General features: G+C 33.6%; 1 protein-coding gene across 1 annotated transcript; it reads right to left on the bottom strand.

Moving 5' to 3' along the window:
• Positions 1 to 2,913: 2,913 nt before the first annotated feature.
• LOC107448891 (E3 ubiquitin-protein ligase MARCHF3-like) lies at positions 2,914 to 12,687 on the bottom strand. Its single transcript, XM_016064241.3, has 4 exons — positions 12,488 to 12,687; positions 10,221 to 10,330; positions 6,616 to 6,866; positions 2,914 to 3,739 (listed from the first exon to the last, which is right to left on the bottom strand). Exons 1-4 carry the CDS (start codon positions 12,642 to 12,644, stop codon positions 3,526 to 3,528), a joined length of 732 nt encoding a protein of 243 aa, XP_015919727.3. The 5' UTR covers positions 12,645 to 12,687; the 3' UTR covers positions 2,914 to 3,525.
• Positions 12,688 to 16,575: the final 3,888 nt, after the last annotated feature.

Here is a 16,575-nt window from a genome sequence, read left to right as displayed (position 1 = left end):
TTTCAAATTAGTTTCAAAATATCAATCTTTATTAATCCAATCAATAAAACAAACCAGTGCATTATTTTAATGTATATTACGTACTTATATTTTTACTCTTTGTTATTATTTGACATTTATAAATTACTTCTGATTATACAAGTTAAAATTCAGCAAAGAAAAATTTAACCAATTCAGATTCATTAATTTTTGTACCGATCTTTTTTTAATAAGTTTTAAAATATTAATCTTCATTAATTTAAATAATGAAACAAATCATTGATCATTTTGATGCTTATCATAAATTACTATTTTTACCCTTTATTATTTGAGGCTAAAATAAATTGCAAAACTAATTACTTCCGATTATTCATGCTAAAGGTAGTCCTAATCACTAATGAACCAGATTAGGATTCATCAGTTTCCCCTTATTATTTGAGGTTTATAAATAATTTTAGGAGTAAGTATTTTGGATTACACGATTTAAAACTCAGCATAGAAACGGATGAATCCAATTCGGATTTTTAAATTTTTGTTCCGATCTTTTTACCTTTAAAATTAATTTTGGAATATTAATATTCATTAATTTAAATAATAAAAAAATTACAGACCATTTTAAAGTATATCATGTATTTGTATTTTCGCTCTAGATATTTGAGGCTAAAAAATAAATCTGAAATTAATTAATTTTGATTATTCGTGCTAAAAGTCCTCTTGAAAAACTGATGAATCCGATTCAGACTCATCAGTTACCCTTTCTTATTTGAGATGTGTAAATAATTTTAAGAGTATTTATACCTCAAAAATAGGCAAAAAAACGATGAATTCTCATTTATCTTTTTTTGTCCGATCCTTTACATTTTCAAATTATTTTTAAGTATGACTCACGTTAATTCTAATAATGAAACCTAGTATTGAATATTTTAATATGTACTAGCTGCCTTTGTCAACCAGCATGGTCTTGTTTCAAAATTATCTTGTACAACATAAAAACTTTAATAGTGATCAAGCCAAATGCACATCACAACTGTATTTAAATATTTTAATTCTTCCGAAGAGCCATTACATTATGACCACCTTGCTAATAACGTGCAGGACCACCTTTAGCCCTCACAACTGCCAGCACCCGCCGTGGCAATGATTCCACAAGGTGCTGATTGCGAGGTAGTAGTGTATCAGCACGAATTTGGTTTTCCAAGTAGGACCACAAATGCTCTATTGGATTAAGGTCAGGTGAATTTGGGGGCCAAGACATGACTTGAAAGTCACCGGAATGTTCCTCGAACCAATCCATGACGATTCGACCCTTATGACATGGTGCATTATCCTGTTGGTAAACACCATCCCCCGAAGGAAAAACTGTTGCCATGAATGGGTGAACCTGGTCTGCAACTAAGTTCAAGTAACTTACAGACGTCAGGGATTGTTCTATGAGGATTATGGGTCCTAATGTGCCCCATGAAAACATTGTTCCTGGGCGAGAAACCATGAAAACCTGGGCGAGCCCATTGTTATANTCACTGATGTGTGTGTATGTATGTATGTATATATATATATATATATATATATATATATATATATATAGCAAATACTATAAATACTGCCCCTTACTGTGGAAAACATGAAACACTGACGAGAATAAGGTGAATATTATAAATAAAAACTTAGTTTTACTTAGTCAGACTTATTTTTGTTTCTTTCTAAAATGGTTGTAGAAATTTTAAATACTAGAGGGCTCCGTCCCTTGCTCGTTATCACTCCCCAACTCCTAATAATTGCTACGCTTCTACATAATCATATTTTTTTTGGCTTTGCACTGAATTATTTTAATTAATTAAATTAATAATTAATTATTTTTTTGCAAATTGACATAAAGCAGTTTCATCGATAAAAGTTCTAACTATTCACTTATATATAAACTAAAATGAATTACGTTTACTTACGCTTTCCCCATCCAAACATATCTCTTAGAATTTTATCAAGATCTACTATTGAACATAAATAATTTCGCATTGTAATCGATTTTTAAAATAGCATTTAAAATGAAAAGTTTAGTGTCATAAGAAATTTTGAGAGTTTACAACCGTCATATTATATATTCGATTAATTAAATACAATTTTGCAAGCATCTTCACAGTGTATCATTAAGTTCTCAAACATTTAATGGTAATTTATGATAACATATTAATGAAATTTACATTAAAAAAATTATACAAATTGCAAAATGATGAATAAGTTTAGATACCTATTCAAATAAAAACGTCTGTAAAAATGCATGACTACAATTTGAGACAACTTTATTTTTATTATATATAACGATGATTAGCTTACAAATAATACCTGCATTCTTATATCCTATTTAAATGCTATCCTTTCAAGTGTCAAACATTAACCTGAATTTTAAATTTCTGTAAAACTTCCATTAATGAAATATATCAGCTATTCCAGTTGAAAAGGTAACCTGAGACCGTCTTAGTAAATTAGTGATGCCCGACCTCAGCAATTTTAGATGAAGCTTAGCTTTAGAAATTTGATTGCTTTATCGTGTTGGGGAAAAGTTATTCTAAAGGTTTTTAAAAGATTTCTGTTGGCAAAAGACGAAGCAATCACGCAAAGTTTTTATTTGACATAATACTGATTTTCCTCATTCGAATTACTAAAAGTTTTTACTTTCAGACACTTAAGTTCATTTAAAAATGCGTTATTTTAACTAAGGAATCTATTTCAAGTATTTATCACAACCTTCATATGTGTTTTAGATTGTTTTTTGTTCAATCACTATTTCCTTCGGCTATTATAAGGGCATCACATATTGGGAAACTATTGCATAGTAGGATCTTTTCTTCTACATAGGTTTAGGTATAGAATAGCATTTCGCTTAAATACCCTCCTTGATTTTGCTGGCGCATAAACTCAGTTTTGTTCTATTTTCCGTGACCATTTTGCATAAACATAGCTGAATTACGTTGACGCAGCGTAAAGTTTCTTCCTTCAAGTTGTGGGTGGCTTTTTGTTAGTTAGCATAAAACTGAAGACGAAAGTCCTATGGAATTAAATCTGGCTTGACAATTCTAATCACTAAAAAGGAAAATTATAATACCAGGATCTACTCAACATTTCTCAACAATGAAAATGGATGGTTCTTCTGTTTACACTCAATAATTAATACCCCAGAACAGTCAGCTGTCCTGTTTTCTTATTCGTTTCATTGGCAATTCTTTGCTGTTCAAATGACGGGAAAAAATATTTGCATCAGTATTTTCAAACAGTAGTAGAGCTGGTTTGTAGCACCTGCTTTTCAATAACATGTCCCTGCTGTTTCTAAGTAAAATGATATTGTCTCATGTTGAAGGAAACTTGCAAAAGAGCTTATTTAAACTTATATAAGAGAGTTGAATAAAACTTGTAAAAGAATTTTTTTCCCAAATTACCTTTATAGACTACAGAAAACACGGGGATGCTAAAATCCCTAAAATATCCAAAATTTCATTTTTTTTTTTTTTTTTTAAGAAAAAAAATTTAAGACAGTTTACATGAATAAGATAATCAAACTGTTGGAGATTGTTCAATGTTTATACAATGAGGATTCGCGGTAATATCTTTTTCCGTTGGTGAAACAGGAGTCAAGAAATCTTCTGGAGACCTTCTGGAATCTTCTGGAGAATCTTCTGACAGCGAAGCTTTTGCCATAGTTTCTCTGTCAACCACTTTCAGATACCAATTATGTTTTCTCCACTTCGTCCACTCCGTGATAAACAAACTGAGAAGAAGAAGAAATAGATTTATCAAAACAATTTCTAATATCTTCTCTAACATATTAAATAAACATTTTAAAGACCAATCTTCGTAGTCGGTAGTCATATTAAGGAGCTATTCTTGCTGTAAGCACCTCTAATCGCCATTGAAGGAGGATGAGAAGGATTGACGAACTATGTCCCTAGGCAAAAAATTCTCCAATCATGATCTGCTTTCCTCTCAAGCAGTGTGAATGATTCCCTAGGTCTGATTCAAGTAGTAGATTGTGTTTTTAGGTCAATTTCAGCAAAAATAAATTGCCCTCAGTCACATGTTACACCTTCAATTAATTTAACTTTGGTCTAGAGGTCATTTTTTCCCCTTTTCCGCTAAATAGTCACCCGTAAGTGCGTTATGAGCACTGCTTTTAAAAACTTTACATTAATAGATAACTAGTCCATTTTTCTTTTTTGATGTAGCTAAGTTAAAAGTTAACCAATCTGAAAGCCAAAACGTAAATATTTTACCTCATCTTTGTTCAGATTATACACAAAAACCGATTCTGAAACGTGCGAGGAGGTTTCTTCTTTCCTGAAACATCACAATGCAAAGCTAGTAACTCCTGTTACATATTCTCGTTGAAACTCTTTCCTGGCTTCGAAGGTCACCTCAATATGAGGCCACTATGAGGCAAATATTTACATTAAAAACAAAACAGTTAAGAAGCTTGCCCTACTCTTGTTATGTATTATTATTGACATTAGCCCTGTTGTATATTTTTTTTCTTTTGTGTTATGTGTCAGGTTGTTTCACGTCGAAACTAGGAATTATGCCTGTTTCATTGTTATATTGAGTGTTAATAATGATCCAGATTCATGAAAGTCAGGGGAGACTATACTGTGCCAAATATAAACGTTTTTAAGTTCTCCATGCTATGTTAGTAATGATTTAACAGGTTAAGTTTGTTTGCCGAAACATCAAACAACTATATCACTATAGCTATTTTCATTTGTGCTATTTACTCTTTTGTTTCACCCAACTTTGTCCAATCTTATCTATTTATTGAGAATAAACAAATCATTTTCTGTGAAAACAATAGCAACATGAAACACGTATTTAAGTGCAAGTTTTACATGACTGACAACCAGCGTCTGATTCTTTTGACTAGCGTTTACGAAATAGTAAACGGAATTTTTTTTTCTGTCATGTCAAAATAATATTTCTGAATAAAATTGAGTTTCGAAACTTTGGACACATTACCTCTCTGCAAAGAAGTAGGAATGACCTAATTAACATAATACATAAATGATTTTTCGAACTCGATATATCGTTAATAACAATATAACAAAATAAGCATCTCTGGGCTTGAGGCAATATATTGAAACCTCACGTTTTTTCCAAAAGTGACAATATTGCATCTGACTATCCCTTATTAATATTCCCAATATTGTACAAAAGCATCATATTACATTGAAAATCATGTTTTTTCGCAGAAAAACTTTTTTTAGAACAATTTAAAAATACGGCTTATCATTATGGATGGTGTTTTCAACACAAAGGTAAAAAAAAAAAAAAAAAAAAAAAAAAAAAAAAAAAAAAAATCTCGATCTCTTTACCTTCAAGATTTTCGGTTATGCAGTTTACATCTGCTTAGTACAGCTTATTGTGCCGAGCAATATTTTCATACAGATAATTTTATTTTCAATAAAAGAAATAAATGATACAATTTCCGAACTTAAATCTGCTACATGTCTTATGATATTAATTAATTTTGGTGTGTTTGAAAGGAAAATTTGTTTTAGTTATTTATATTGGTTAAAAAGGCGATAACGTTGCTATATTTAAAATGAACTCGCTTTTTTAGCTGTCCTGATTTGGCTTCTTTTGACTTGTTTATTACTATTTGTTCTTGTTTTACACCGTATATACTTCAGTGATAGTATTTAGATAGAGTAGCAAGACAAAGCTTATGTAGCAAATTATCATTTAGACGTAAATTTCGAAGTTAGTATATTACTAATAAGGTAATAAATGTTTTATAACGATTTTCACTCTAATATTAATTTTAAGTTTTCATTTCCTCTCAAATTACTTATTTACTATTTCATACAACATTTATGATTATTATAAGTACATGTACTACACTACCGGTGAATTGAAAAATCAACGTAAGCGACAAAAAATTCAAAATTGAGATTTTTATATATTTGGAATCTTCATATGGTAAGCTACATATTGCAAAAAAAAAAAAAATTCTTTTAAATATTTTTTGTTTAATGGCGGGCACTTGGGTCTATTTCCCATTGGCCTCAGAAATGCCAGAACTGCTACTCTCTTCTCGTTACCCAGTGAGCACCTATGGCCAAGCCACGGTGGTGGAGCAGCGTCGCCCACGTCACACAACCACAAACCCGTTTATAGGGCGGGTCACATTCACACAATCACACAGAAGAAAGGACATGGAACTTAGAAAGAGAAAAAGAAACATCTTTGCCCTAATTGGGATTCGAACCCGCAACCATCAGCTCCGCAGCCAAGTACGCTAACCACTCGTCCACCTGGTCGGCATTTTTTTTTCAAAAATAAATTAATACTAATTTTTCAAAAATAAATCAGTTTTGCTAATGCATTAGCAAAAGAAGGAAAATAGTTGCCAAGCCACTTTTCTCGGAATCAATCGTGAAGCACTTACATTGTTTTTCCAATAGCACGGCAGTACCACTCTTGTCATTATTTACTGCGCTCACAATAAACACAGTGAACACGTTGAGCCTAATATCCTCTAAATACAACGGATTCAGTAACTCGGAAATATTAGTGGTAAAGAGCCTGCTGCTCTCTCAAGTGACGAAAACTCTATCCATATTGCACTGATTATTTGATATGAAAAAAAACTCTTACCCAATCATCCAAAAGAACCACATTGTCAGTATTAAGAGGAAGAGGAGACTGAAGACCGAGTCAATTAGAGAACAAACAATCGAAGATTTTTTCTTTCCAGCAGCAGATTTTGATGTTTCAGATATGAGAACTCTATAAACAGATATGTAACACGCCCATAGTGTGATGGAAATAAAGATCATAAGAAATATTCCAATCATAAGGACGCTAATACAGTCGTCACTCTTTTCTCTGCAAAATTCCCAGAAACTCTATTAGGAAAGGAAAAGTGCACAACCATTAATAACTTCCAAATTCAATATCATGTCATCAACATCAAAAACCTTAGGTGAGCCACACACCTAGAAAACGAATGGGAAGCAAAAGGCACACGGTAGGTAAATTCCCATACGTTCGCATTAAGGGCCATTGACTCGAGAATGGTTGGAGGTATGTACATTGCGTGCAGTGTGAATTATCTATTAATCCAAAGGTGGTGTATAGTTTATCTACGGTAAGAACTCCCCCATCACGAAGTCTGAGACCCGCCTACTGATATGGAAACAAGAATAGCGCATTTCAGGGAGGGTAGCTTCTCTTCAGTCTAGGGCTAACACAGTAGACAGAAGAAAAAATTCCCTTTCTCTAACCGATCCGAGCAAACATCTGCCCTAAACAATGGCCACACACCCCTACTTGAATTAACTATACCTCGTTACCATAGTTCCCGCCACGGGTCCAGACGAATGGCTTGGGGAGTTCTTACTTTAGACAAACTATACGCATGCTAATGAAAACATATGGATGGTGTTTTCAATATATAAACAACATCAATCTCGAGCTCTTGACCTGCTCTACTTCAGGTTAGGAAGTATACAGCTTATTCTGCGAAGCAAAATTTTCAAACAGATAATTTGTTTTTCAGTAAAAGAAATAAGCTATGTAATTTTTGAGCTCAAATCTGCTGAATTTCATAAAATATAAATAAAATTGAGTAATTCTGGTGAATTTGAAGTGAAAATTCGTTTATTTATTTATAGATGTCTTGCTAAAAAAGGTGACATGGTTGCTAGATTTAGAAAGAACTCGCTTTTTGGCAATCCTGATTTGGCCTCTTTTTACTTATTTATTGCTGTTTGTTCTTGTTGCGAGCTGTACATCACACTTCGTTAGTGTTAGCATATTCTTCGAGCAGCGAGATTGATTTCATTTTAGGTTTAAATTTCGAAGTTGGTATATTGTTGACAAGGTAAAAAGTGTTTTGCTGGGATTTTTTTTTTTTCAAATGATGATTCTAACGTCTTGAAATGACAGATCTTCAAATGATGATTCTTTTTTTGAACACAAATAATAAATCAGTAACAAATACACGTATACAAGAAATTCTACTCAAGAGTGTCTCAAAATTAAATGATCACGTTATGAGTCAAATGGCTTCAAAATACACGTTCAAATACATTTCCAAAATACACTGGAAGTATAGGCAGTAAAGAGCTTGCAGCGCACCCTAGGGTAGAAAACACCATCCATAGGAATGAACTAGTCAAATGTTGGTTTTGTGACGTCGCTAATTTAACTGTTAACCGAGCTTAAAGCAAAAACATAAATATTTTCTGCATAATAGCCTTCTTTTTTGTTCTGAACATAAACAAAAACCAGTTTTGAAGCATTCAAAGAGGTTTTCCCATCTCATAAATGCATAAAGCATAACTTGTTATGTAAAAGAACCAGTTAAACCTTTTTCCTTGCTACGTAGATCACCTTACTTATGAGGTCAATAATGAGACGTCCCGCAGTGGACTGATCGTTAAGACTCGGTTCCCAGCAGATCACAGAAGTCAAACATCACTGGCTACGGTCAGTGTGCGGGTTGGTGACCACTTGGATCAGTCTGCGTAGGAACCGAGGGTGTGCGGCATTGGTCCTCAATAAACTGTGCTACCGTAAAGTGCTCGACTTCGCGTGCAGGTTGTCGGGCTACCGAAGCGGAGGCGCCACCCCCTCTGCAGAGGATCAAAATTGTGATGGCATGTCTTCGGATCATCCTCCGGGATGTTTCCAAGACCGTCGCCAATAGCCCATTGTGCAGCCCTATAGAGTCTCGTAAATTAACAACAACAACAACAATAATGAGACAAACAAATATTCTGAACAAAACAGTTAAGGGGCTCCGCCCCAATCGCGTTGTGTATACGCCTCTCATATGCCTCTCCCCTCTCCCGCTTCCTCAGTGTGCTGCCCTCCATAATAGTAGAACGCTTTAGTCCTAAGTAACACTTCTTTTAAAATATTGAATTTCTCGAGAAACTTTCCTATTCTTGCTTTTTTTAATTATAGAGAAATTTATTTTGCCACGACCTTAAAGTTCAAAAATATCAGGAGATGTGTAGCAGTTTTAAAGTGTTTTCAGAGTGGACGAATGTTTCAAGAGCATATAGAAATATAAAGTCTTAAAAAAAACCTGTTTTTGGAATCGTTTTAAAAAAATGAGAAGGCGAAAGACCTGAAGCTTACAACTTGAACGAATGTTAGGTATTTATTTACTTTAGATACTTATTTACGTTAGGTATTTAAATTACTTTCAAGCTAATCCATTCGAAATCATTAAAATATCTCTTGGAACCTTAAACCAATAAACTTTTCAATTATTTTTTTTGCTAAATTACTACGCTACTTTATTTTAGAAAAATAATAGTGAATAAGTGGATACATTATTCAAAAGTTGTGAAACTTTTGAAAAATATTCAATAAATTAATTGCATTTTTAGAAGCACAGAACTTGAGCTTTCATTATTGGCGATCGAAATGGGCTTCAGGTGGCGCAGTGCACAACTGAATTGAATGGCCTCAAAACACACCGGATATAGTTACCCGGAAATACGGGCGGTAAAGGTCTTGCAGGACTCCCTAGTCTGGAAAACACCATTCATATTGGCGATCGAAATGGGCTGCAGGTGGCGTAGAGCAAAACTCTCTACCTATGGCAACACTTCACATGCTTTCCCCATTAGCGTGTGGAATGTCATAGAGGAAGGAAGTACTTTAGTTTCTCTCTTGATTTTCGTATAGATTAAAATCTTTTAAGTTGGAAAACTATATGGAACTGAAAACTACATTAAACATAGTTCTAAAGAAAAGTATCACGGGAATTTTAAAAAATATTTTTATTAAATAAAAAGGAAAAATATTAAGAAAAGGCAGAATATCGTAATACATTCCTATACAAATGAAAAGAGGAGGAGAGGGAAGGGCTAAGGGCATGAAACCTGTATCTCTCCAGATGGCGTATTCGAGTGTTGCGATCGCCATTACCCACATAATTCAATGCTTGGCAGGCTCAAATTTCATTCTTAATTACCCTGTATTTCTTTTCTATATTATAGATACGATTACACGCTTCACACAGCATATCGTAAATCACATGTTTTTTCTGATTAAAATGAAGTTGAATTAAAATTTCTTATTCGCCTTTTCAATAAGTTTGGAGCTCATATCTTCGAGTAAAAATATGAGCTTTTTATAAGGTGCATTTTTACACAAAAAAAAGGATATTTTTAGAGTTTATTTATTAATTCTCTAAAGCACTTTTTTTTTCGAATCGTGTATATTGATATAGCTGTAGTTACCTTCGGTATTCTTTGAGTGTTAAAACGATACAGACAAAGCTCACACGTGTCACACTTTTTTGTTTCAAGCCATCCTTCCAAACAATTTCGATGAACATATTTTATCGTTCCTAGCAAATTAATAAAAATGTTTAATGATAAATATTTCATTTCATATTTAAAATAAATTATAACTTTTCACATGATTGACATGAACACAATAGCATAATACTCGGGACCCAAATATATATATATATATATATATTAAAAAAAAAATAANACTTGGATATATATATATATATATATATATATATATATATACAGATTTTTATAATATCTGACGATTTATGATTATGTTTTGAAATAAATTTACTGTGAATAAAAACGTGCATAAAATGAAATTGGAACAAAAATGGAATAAAATACTAAAAAAGCAGCTAAAATGTCCAGCAGTAACCATATTTTGTCCGAAATTTTTCACTCTGTTGTCATCACTCTTCTTATTTAAGAACTCTCAGATAAAACTCCAGTTTCAAAGTTACAAGACCTCCCTGGCTGACTGGTTTCACCTGACAAATGCTTTGTAACGTGGAGATAGCGAGCTCGAATCCTGCCATAACCCTGGCTGCATCTTATCCGTGCTGTCCTTCTCTGAATTGTACTGTCTAACCTACTACTTGACAAAAGCTTACAAGCCATAATTATGTAATTGGGCACACAGGCCTGCATGTATGTGTACTAATAAATAAATAAATGCTAAGTTTTGTAGATTTTCTTATGATTTAATTATAGCATAATAAGCGCATAAAGAAAAATTAACATTAAAAGAGACAAAACTTTCTTCAGGTGTAGTTACACTCTTCGGGCTTCTGCTGTGCTGTATATTTTGAAAGTCAAAAATAAGTTTTGGATAATACCATCTAAAAGTCATTTGGCTAAATAAAAGGCAGATTTTTAGATTAGAAAAACAAGCATGGATAGATTGATTTGAAATGGAAGTCTTGGAGGTTTTCAACGTTTGGAAACACCTATTTTAGATTGAACAAATTAGTACGATTCAGACTGAAGCTACAAATATGGAATAAACCGATCGAAATGCTTTCCAAAGTAGACAAAACAAGTTTTACTTTCATTGTCTTCTTTCTTAAGTCAAAGCATCTGGGAGTTATTTTCGAGCAAAAATTTGTGCCTAAAAACTATGACCGAGAGATAGTGTTGTCCTGTGTGTTTTTCTGAAGAAAATTCCACTAAATGCGCAGTCAAAAACTTAAAATACTCTACTACACAGACTAGACTCGCAAATTCGCATTGAAATTTAACCACATTCAGGTACCACAATTTAACCACGAACTGGTATTTTATCATTGGCTTCATAAACAGAAACTTTCATCACGTTAGTTTCATCTAATGTCCTTATATCTTACTGGGTTAGAACATAATTGGGTGCTACTCGGGTTGGCGATGAATCTCGTCCAATTTTGCTGAAATCCGCGTTGTTTCTATAAGAAAACAAACATTCTAAAACAAAATTGAAATCGATTAAGGTGTAGAATCAGGGTGGGGTCCTTTGGTTTTGGAGCTAATCTTCGTTCAGGTTTGTTAAAACCCCGTTTCTGGTTACCCTGAAATTTTTTGTCGTATTTGCTTTCAAAGGTCACCTCGAGGTTACCTCAACTTTTGTTTACCGTTATGTGATTGATTCTTGGTTTCTATTTTCATATACTATATTAGTTATGCTTTGAAGGCATTAACATTGTAAATTCGTAGTGTGGCCGGTGATTATTAAAAACGTCACAAGAACATAGAGAAATAATAGAACTTTATTAAAGTGAGGGTCGGAGGCCCAAAAATGAGAACATTACATGCTATTGGATAGATGGAGAAGAGGCGATTGATCTTGGAAAGAGGGTTTTTATAACTTTCTGTGCAATGTATTTAAATATTTATATAATGTGATGCTAAAAGAACTTATCTTCAAATCACCACATATAAAAGGCACCCCGATCCGATTTTAAACTATTGAATTGCAATTTTGTTTCATAAATTAGCATCAATATTAAATGTTTTAATATGTTCTAGTTGTTTTAAAAAAAAATTTAAAAAATTAAAAAAACACTATTGTTTTTTGTCTTTGATCTTCGTTTTAAAAAAATATGAGAGGTACCCAATTGTAAATTTTTACCACGAACTCTAATTTGGGCCACATTAAAGTTTGTTCCTTGTTTACAAATCTGTAACAACAATAGTACTTTATGTGCTAAGCTAAATTTGGTAATTTAATTTCATACCTTTACATTTGCAAGGTTTCAAAAGTTGTTCCCTACTTGCACTGCTGAAACAAATCCTACATAATGGATTATTTTTTGAATTATGGGTTAGTATGATAGAAGAATTGGTCGTTTTGTCACTTGCTGATGTTTTCTCTATGTTTTCAGCTGAATACATTGCGCTAAATTAAAATGCTTCTGACACTTTACATTTGTTTTTAAAATCGTTCCCAAGTTTACAAACAGCCGCAGTATTTGTTATAAGAGCTACTTTTAAATCATACTTATTACAACCTTTAATAACAGAAACTTTCTAAAAGCATGGCCGAACTATTCAAACCGAAACCTAATTAATTTATGTAAAGATAGTTCAAAGGAAAATGACCACATATAAAATAACATCAAACAACATTACTATTTTCAAGAATCCATAATTATTTCAATTTTCAGGTATTTAGGAGTTCCATTCCATAATCTTAAAGTTTAAACTCAGCTCAGTAGACAAATATATTTTGAATTCAGTATGAAGACTTAACTAGAACTGAGTGAGACAAATCTGTTATTACGCGTAAGAAAGTCCCTGACTTCAATAAGCGACTAACTAAATGTTTATTGCAAAAAATAGGGTCGGTTGTTTCACCCACAAATCATTTTGCTGATAAGCTTATACACTAAAAGTATTCGCAAATATTGATTAAAGTATTGATCCTCCTTTTGCATCAATGATAGCCTGCACTCGATTAGGTTAACTTTTGAAAGGGAGTTTTTAAAAAAGGCTTCTGGGCGCCCATCACAACTGGCAGTGAGGATGCTCAATTTTGTTGGCCACATAATCTAATTCGCCTCCAAATTTGTTCTATGAGGTTCTGATTGCGGGGCTCTGAGAAAGCCTATCCACATTTTTGAACATCCATTTCGATAAATGCTGGGTGCTGAAATCTAGATGTGTGAATGGAGCAATTACACTGCTGGAAGAGAAAATGTTGCCATAGAGTTGAAGGGGAAGCATTGGCCAGAATGTGCAGATAAATCTAAGCCTCATGTTTCCAACCATATAATCTATGGGAGCATTAACAGTGAGATTGTCCAAGACTCGTCAGAAAATGTTTTTAAACTATATTGACATGCGATAGCAAATACGAATCGCACTTTGCGAGAGTGCTGCATAAGGAACTTAGGCCAAACCATGAAAAATACTCTCCTCATCATCAACGTCACCGGCCAGATTCATTTCTTTCGATGAGTGTTTTCAAATATTTTTTGTGCAGCTATTGTATAATGTGACAAAAAAACAATCGACAGTTTGGAAAATAAAAAATTCATAAAAATGACTGCTCAAGGAACATTTAGTCGTCATTTTTCTGCATATGAATATAGTGGAGAGCTTACCCATTTTTTTATTGCATAAATGAACACACATATCCAACTAATGCTCTGCTGATTGGAAAAATTATTTAAAAACCTTATTTAAATTTCATTGAAGTTGTATAACACCGTGAAGTGAAATTATTTTTCAGTTCTAATTAAAGATAAAAGAACACAGTTGAGGAAGTTTTTGTTTCGTTGTAATTGCAAATGCTTGAATCATTCTATTTTTAGAACTCAGCAACCGTTTTCAAATAAATATGATAAGTTCTCTTTTCACACACGCATTCATTGTTAACTCTGAACGGATAGTGAGTCCGAAGTGTATTTTTCGGGTGCGCGTGAGTTGCCCATCGGATTTTGTTTTGCTATTGATCGTGAATATAAACAAATACATGCGTGTTTGGTGTGTTCTAAAGTTCTACAGAACCGTTAAACAGTCATTTTAATTGAATATGATTTTTTTCGCACTCAAATAATGACACTCAGCAAGAATAGCGAAATGTTTAGAAACTAAAATGTGATGGGGCATCCTTATTTGCTTATGCGATCTTACAACAATGTGACTGGTGCATCAGTTCGTCTTGCATGCAGTATCTGAACATTTGAACGAGGGTCTTAGGAAATATACCTATGGATCGAATATGTGAATTGCATTCACGTTTGATCGAATAAGCAAGACCTATGCAGAGAGAATAACCGCTTATTAATCTTCTGTTCTACATGTTAGGTAACATTCACAATGCATGCGAAAGTCCTAGACACGCGTGCGAATTTCTAAAAACTATATGCGTGAACTACATACTCGCGCATGCGAGAATTAAATTGACACACCATCGAGAATCGTCATACGAATTCGCAATCGCAACGCTCATATGCGCCATGTGGGAAGAAGACCAGTTCCATGCCTTTGACCCTTCCCTCTCCTCCTCTATTCAGTTTTATAGGAATGTACTAGGATATTTTTCCTTTTCTTAATATATTTCGTATTTAATTGTTAAAAATATTTTTTAAAATTTCCATGACGCTTTCTTTTAGAACTATGTTTAATTTAGTTTTCAGTTCTATATAGTTTCCTAACTTAAAATATTTTAATCTAGTTGAAAATCAAGATAGAAACTAACGTACTTACTTCTTCTAATGACTTTCCACACGCTAATGGTGAAAACATGCGAAGTGTTGCCATAGGTAGAGAGTTATGCTCTACGCCACCTATAACCCATTTCGATAGCCAATAGCATACAGAAAGAGTAATTCATAAAAGGCCATTCTCATGCAGCTCTTACTTTTTACGCACGAACAAATGTTTCCTAACTACTTGAGAACTAGATTGGAGAGCTTTACGCAGCAAAAAAATATTTCACCAATGCGAAACAAATGGTACCACGAGAGAATGACCCTTAAGAGAAAGTATTCGCATTGGCTCGATTCGGATACGGGAATCGGATATAATGAGAAAATACTGGTCAATTCAACAACATTCGCGATCGCAACACTCGAATACGCCATCTGGGGAGAGACCGGTTTCATGCCTTTAGCCCTTCTCCCTTCCCTCTCCTCCTCTTTTCAGTTGTATAGGAATGTACTACGATATTTTCCCTTTTCTTAATATTTTTCCTTTTTATTTAATCAAAATATTTTTTAAAATTTCCATGATACTTTTCTTTAGAACTATGTTTAATGCAGTTTTCAGTTTCATAAAGTGTTTCAAGTTTAAAGATTTTAATCTATATGAAAATCAAGAGAGAAACTAACGTACTTCCTTCCTCTATGACTTTCCACACGCTAATGGGGAAAGCATGTGAAGTGTTGCCATAGGAAAAGAGTTCTGCTCTACGCCACCTGCAGCCCATTTCGATCGCCAATAGCACTAATCAGGCTCCCCACCCCTAAAAATGGACAGAAATGACGACTTGATTTGTGTAATGAATATGCATGGATTGATCCATATATAGTTACAAAAATACTATGATAACTGAAACAGGGTGAAACCTCTTAACTGTTTCGTGCCTAATTTAAGTAGTTGCCTCGTAATGAAGTGATCTGACGATAAATAATAATGACCAATGCTTTGCAAAGCAAGCAAAGAATTTCAACCAGTTATATTATGTAACGATCTCTGCTTTGCGATGTTTGAGTAAGGAAGAATTTTCTTCGTCCTCTTTAGAGCTAGTTTTTGAAAATAATCAGAGAAACGATAAGGCAAATATTTAGGTTTTAGCTTTAAAAGCAGGTTTTAGCAGTAAAGGTATGTCACAAAATGAAAGTTGATTAGTAGTCTATTTCAAAGGAAATTAGCTCACATATGAGCAAAGGATCAATCTCAACGCATGTGGTCGCATACACGAATCGTGTGCGATGTATTTTATTTTCATACTGTACTTACATACTTTATTTACGTCACACTAGAGCTGTACAACGGGCTATTGTCAGCGGTCGGGTAAACATGTCTGAAGAAGATTTGAAGACATGCTTTCGCAATTTTTATCCTCTGTGCAAGGGATCCACTCTTTGGTTGTTTCTCCACTGCACACAAAGTTGATCTCTTTACAGTTGAACAGTTCAACAAAGACCTGGCATCCTCCTCATGCTGAACAAAGTTATCATCCACGCTCTCATTGACTGCTGCCAGTGATGCTCTACTTCTCTCTTCTCTTGTCCTAATGATCAGTTCACAGTTGGATGAAATGGATGTGCAACGAACACATATATGCAATCTTTAATACCACAAATTACACCCATTT

The sequence above is a fragment of the Parasteatoda tepidariorum genome, chromosome 8 (genome assembly GCF_043381705.1).
Source record: "Parasteatoda tepidariorum isolate YZ-2023 chromosome 8, CAS_Ptep_4.0, whole genome shotgun sequence".
Lineage (NCBI taxonomy): Eukaryota > Metazoa > Arthropoda > Arachnida > Araneae > Theridiidae > Parasteatoda > Parasteatoda tepidariorum.
Note: the sequence above shows the minus strand (reverse complement) of the source record. Positions and strands in the feature narration are given on the sequence as shown.

Coding starts and splice junctions, on each gene's coding strand:
- LOC107448891 (XM_016064241.3), bottom strand. CDS start 12,644: ATGTATTCAGCTGAAAACATAGAGAAAACATCAGCAAGTGACAAAACG. Junction 10,331..12,487: donor GAAACCTTGCAAATGTAAAG/GTATGAAATTAA, acceptor TTAATTTGCTAG/GAACGATAAAATATGTTCAT. Junction 3,740..6,615: donor TGGTTCTTTTGGATGATTGG/GTAAGAGTTTTT, acceptor TCTTCTTCTCAG/TTTGTTTATCACGGAGTGGA.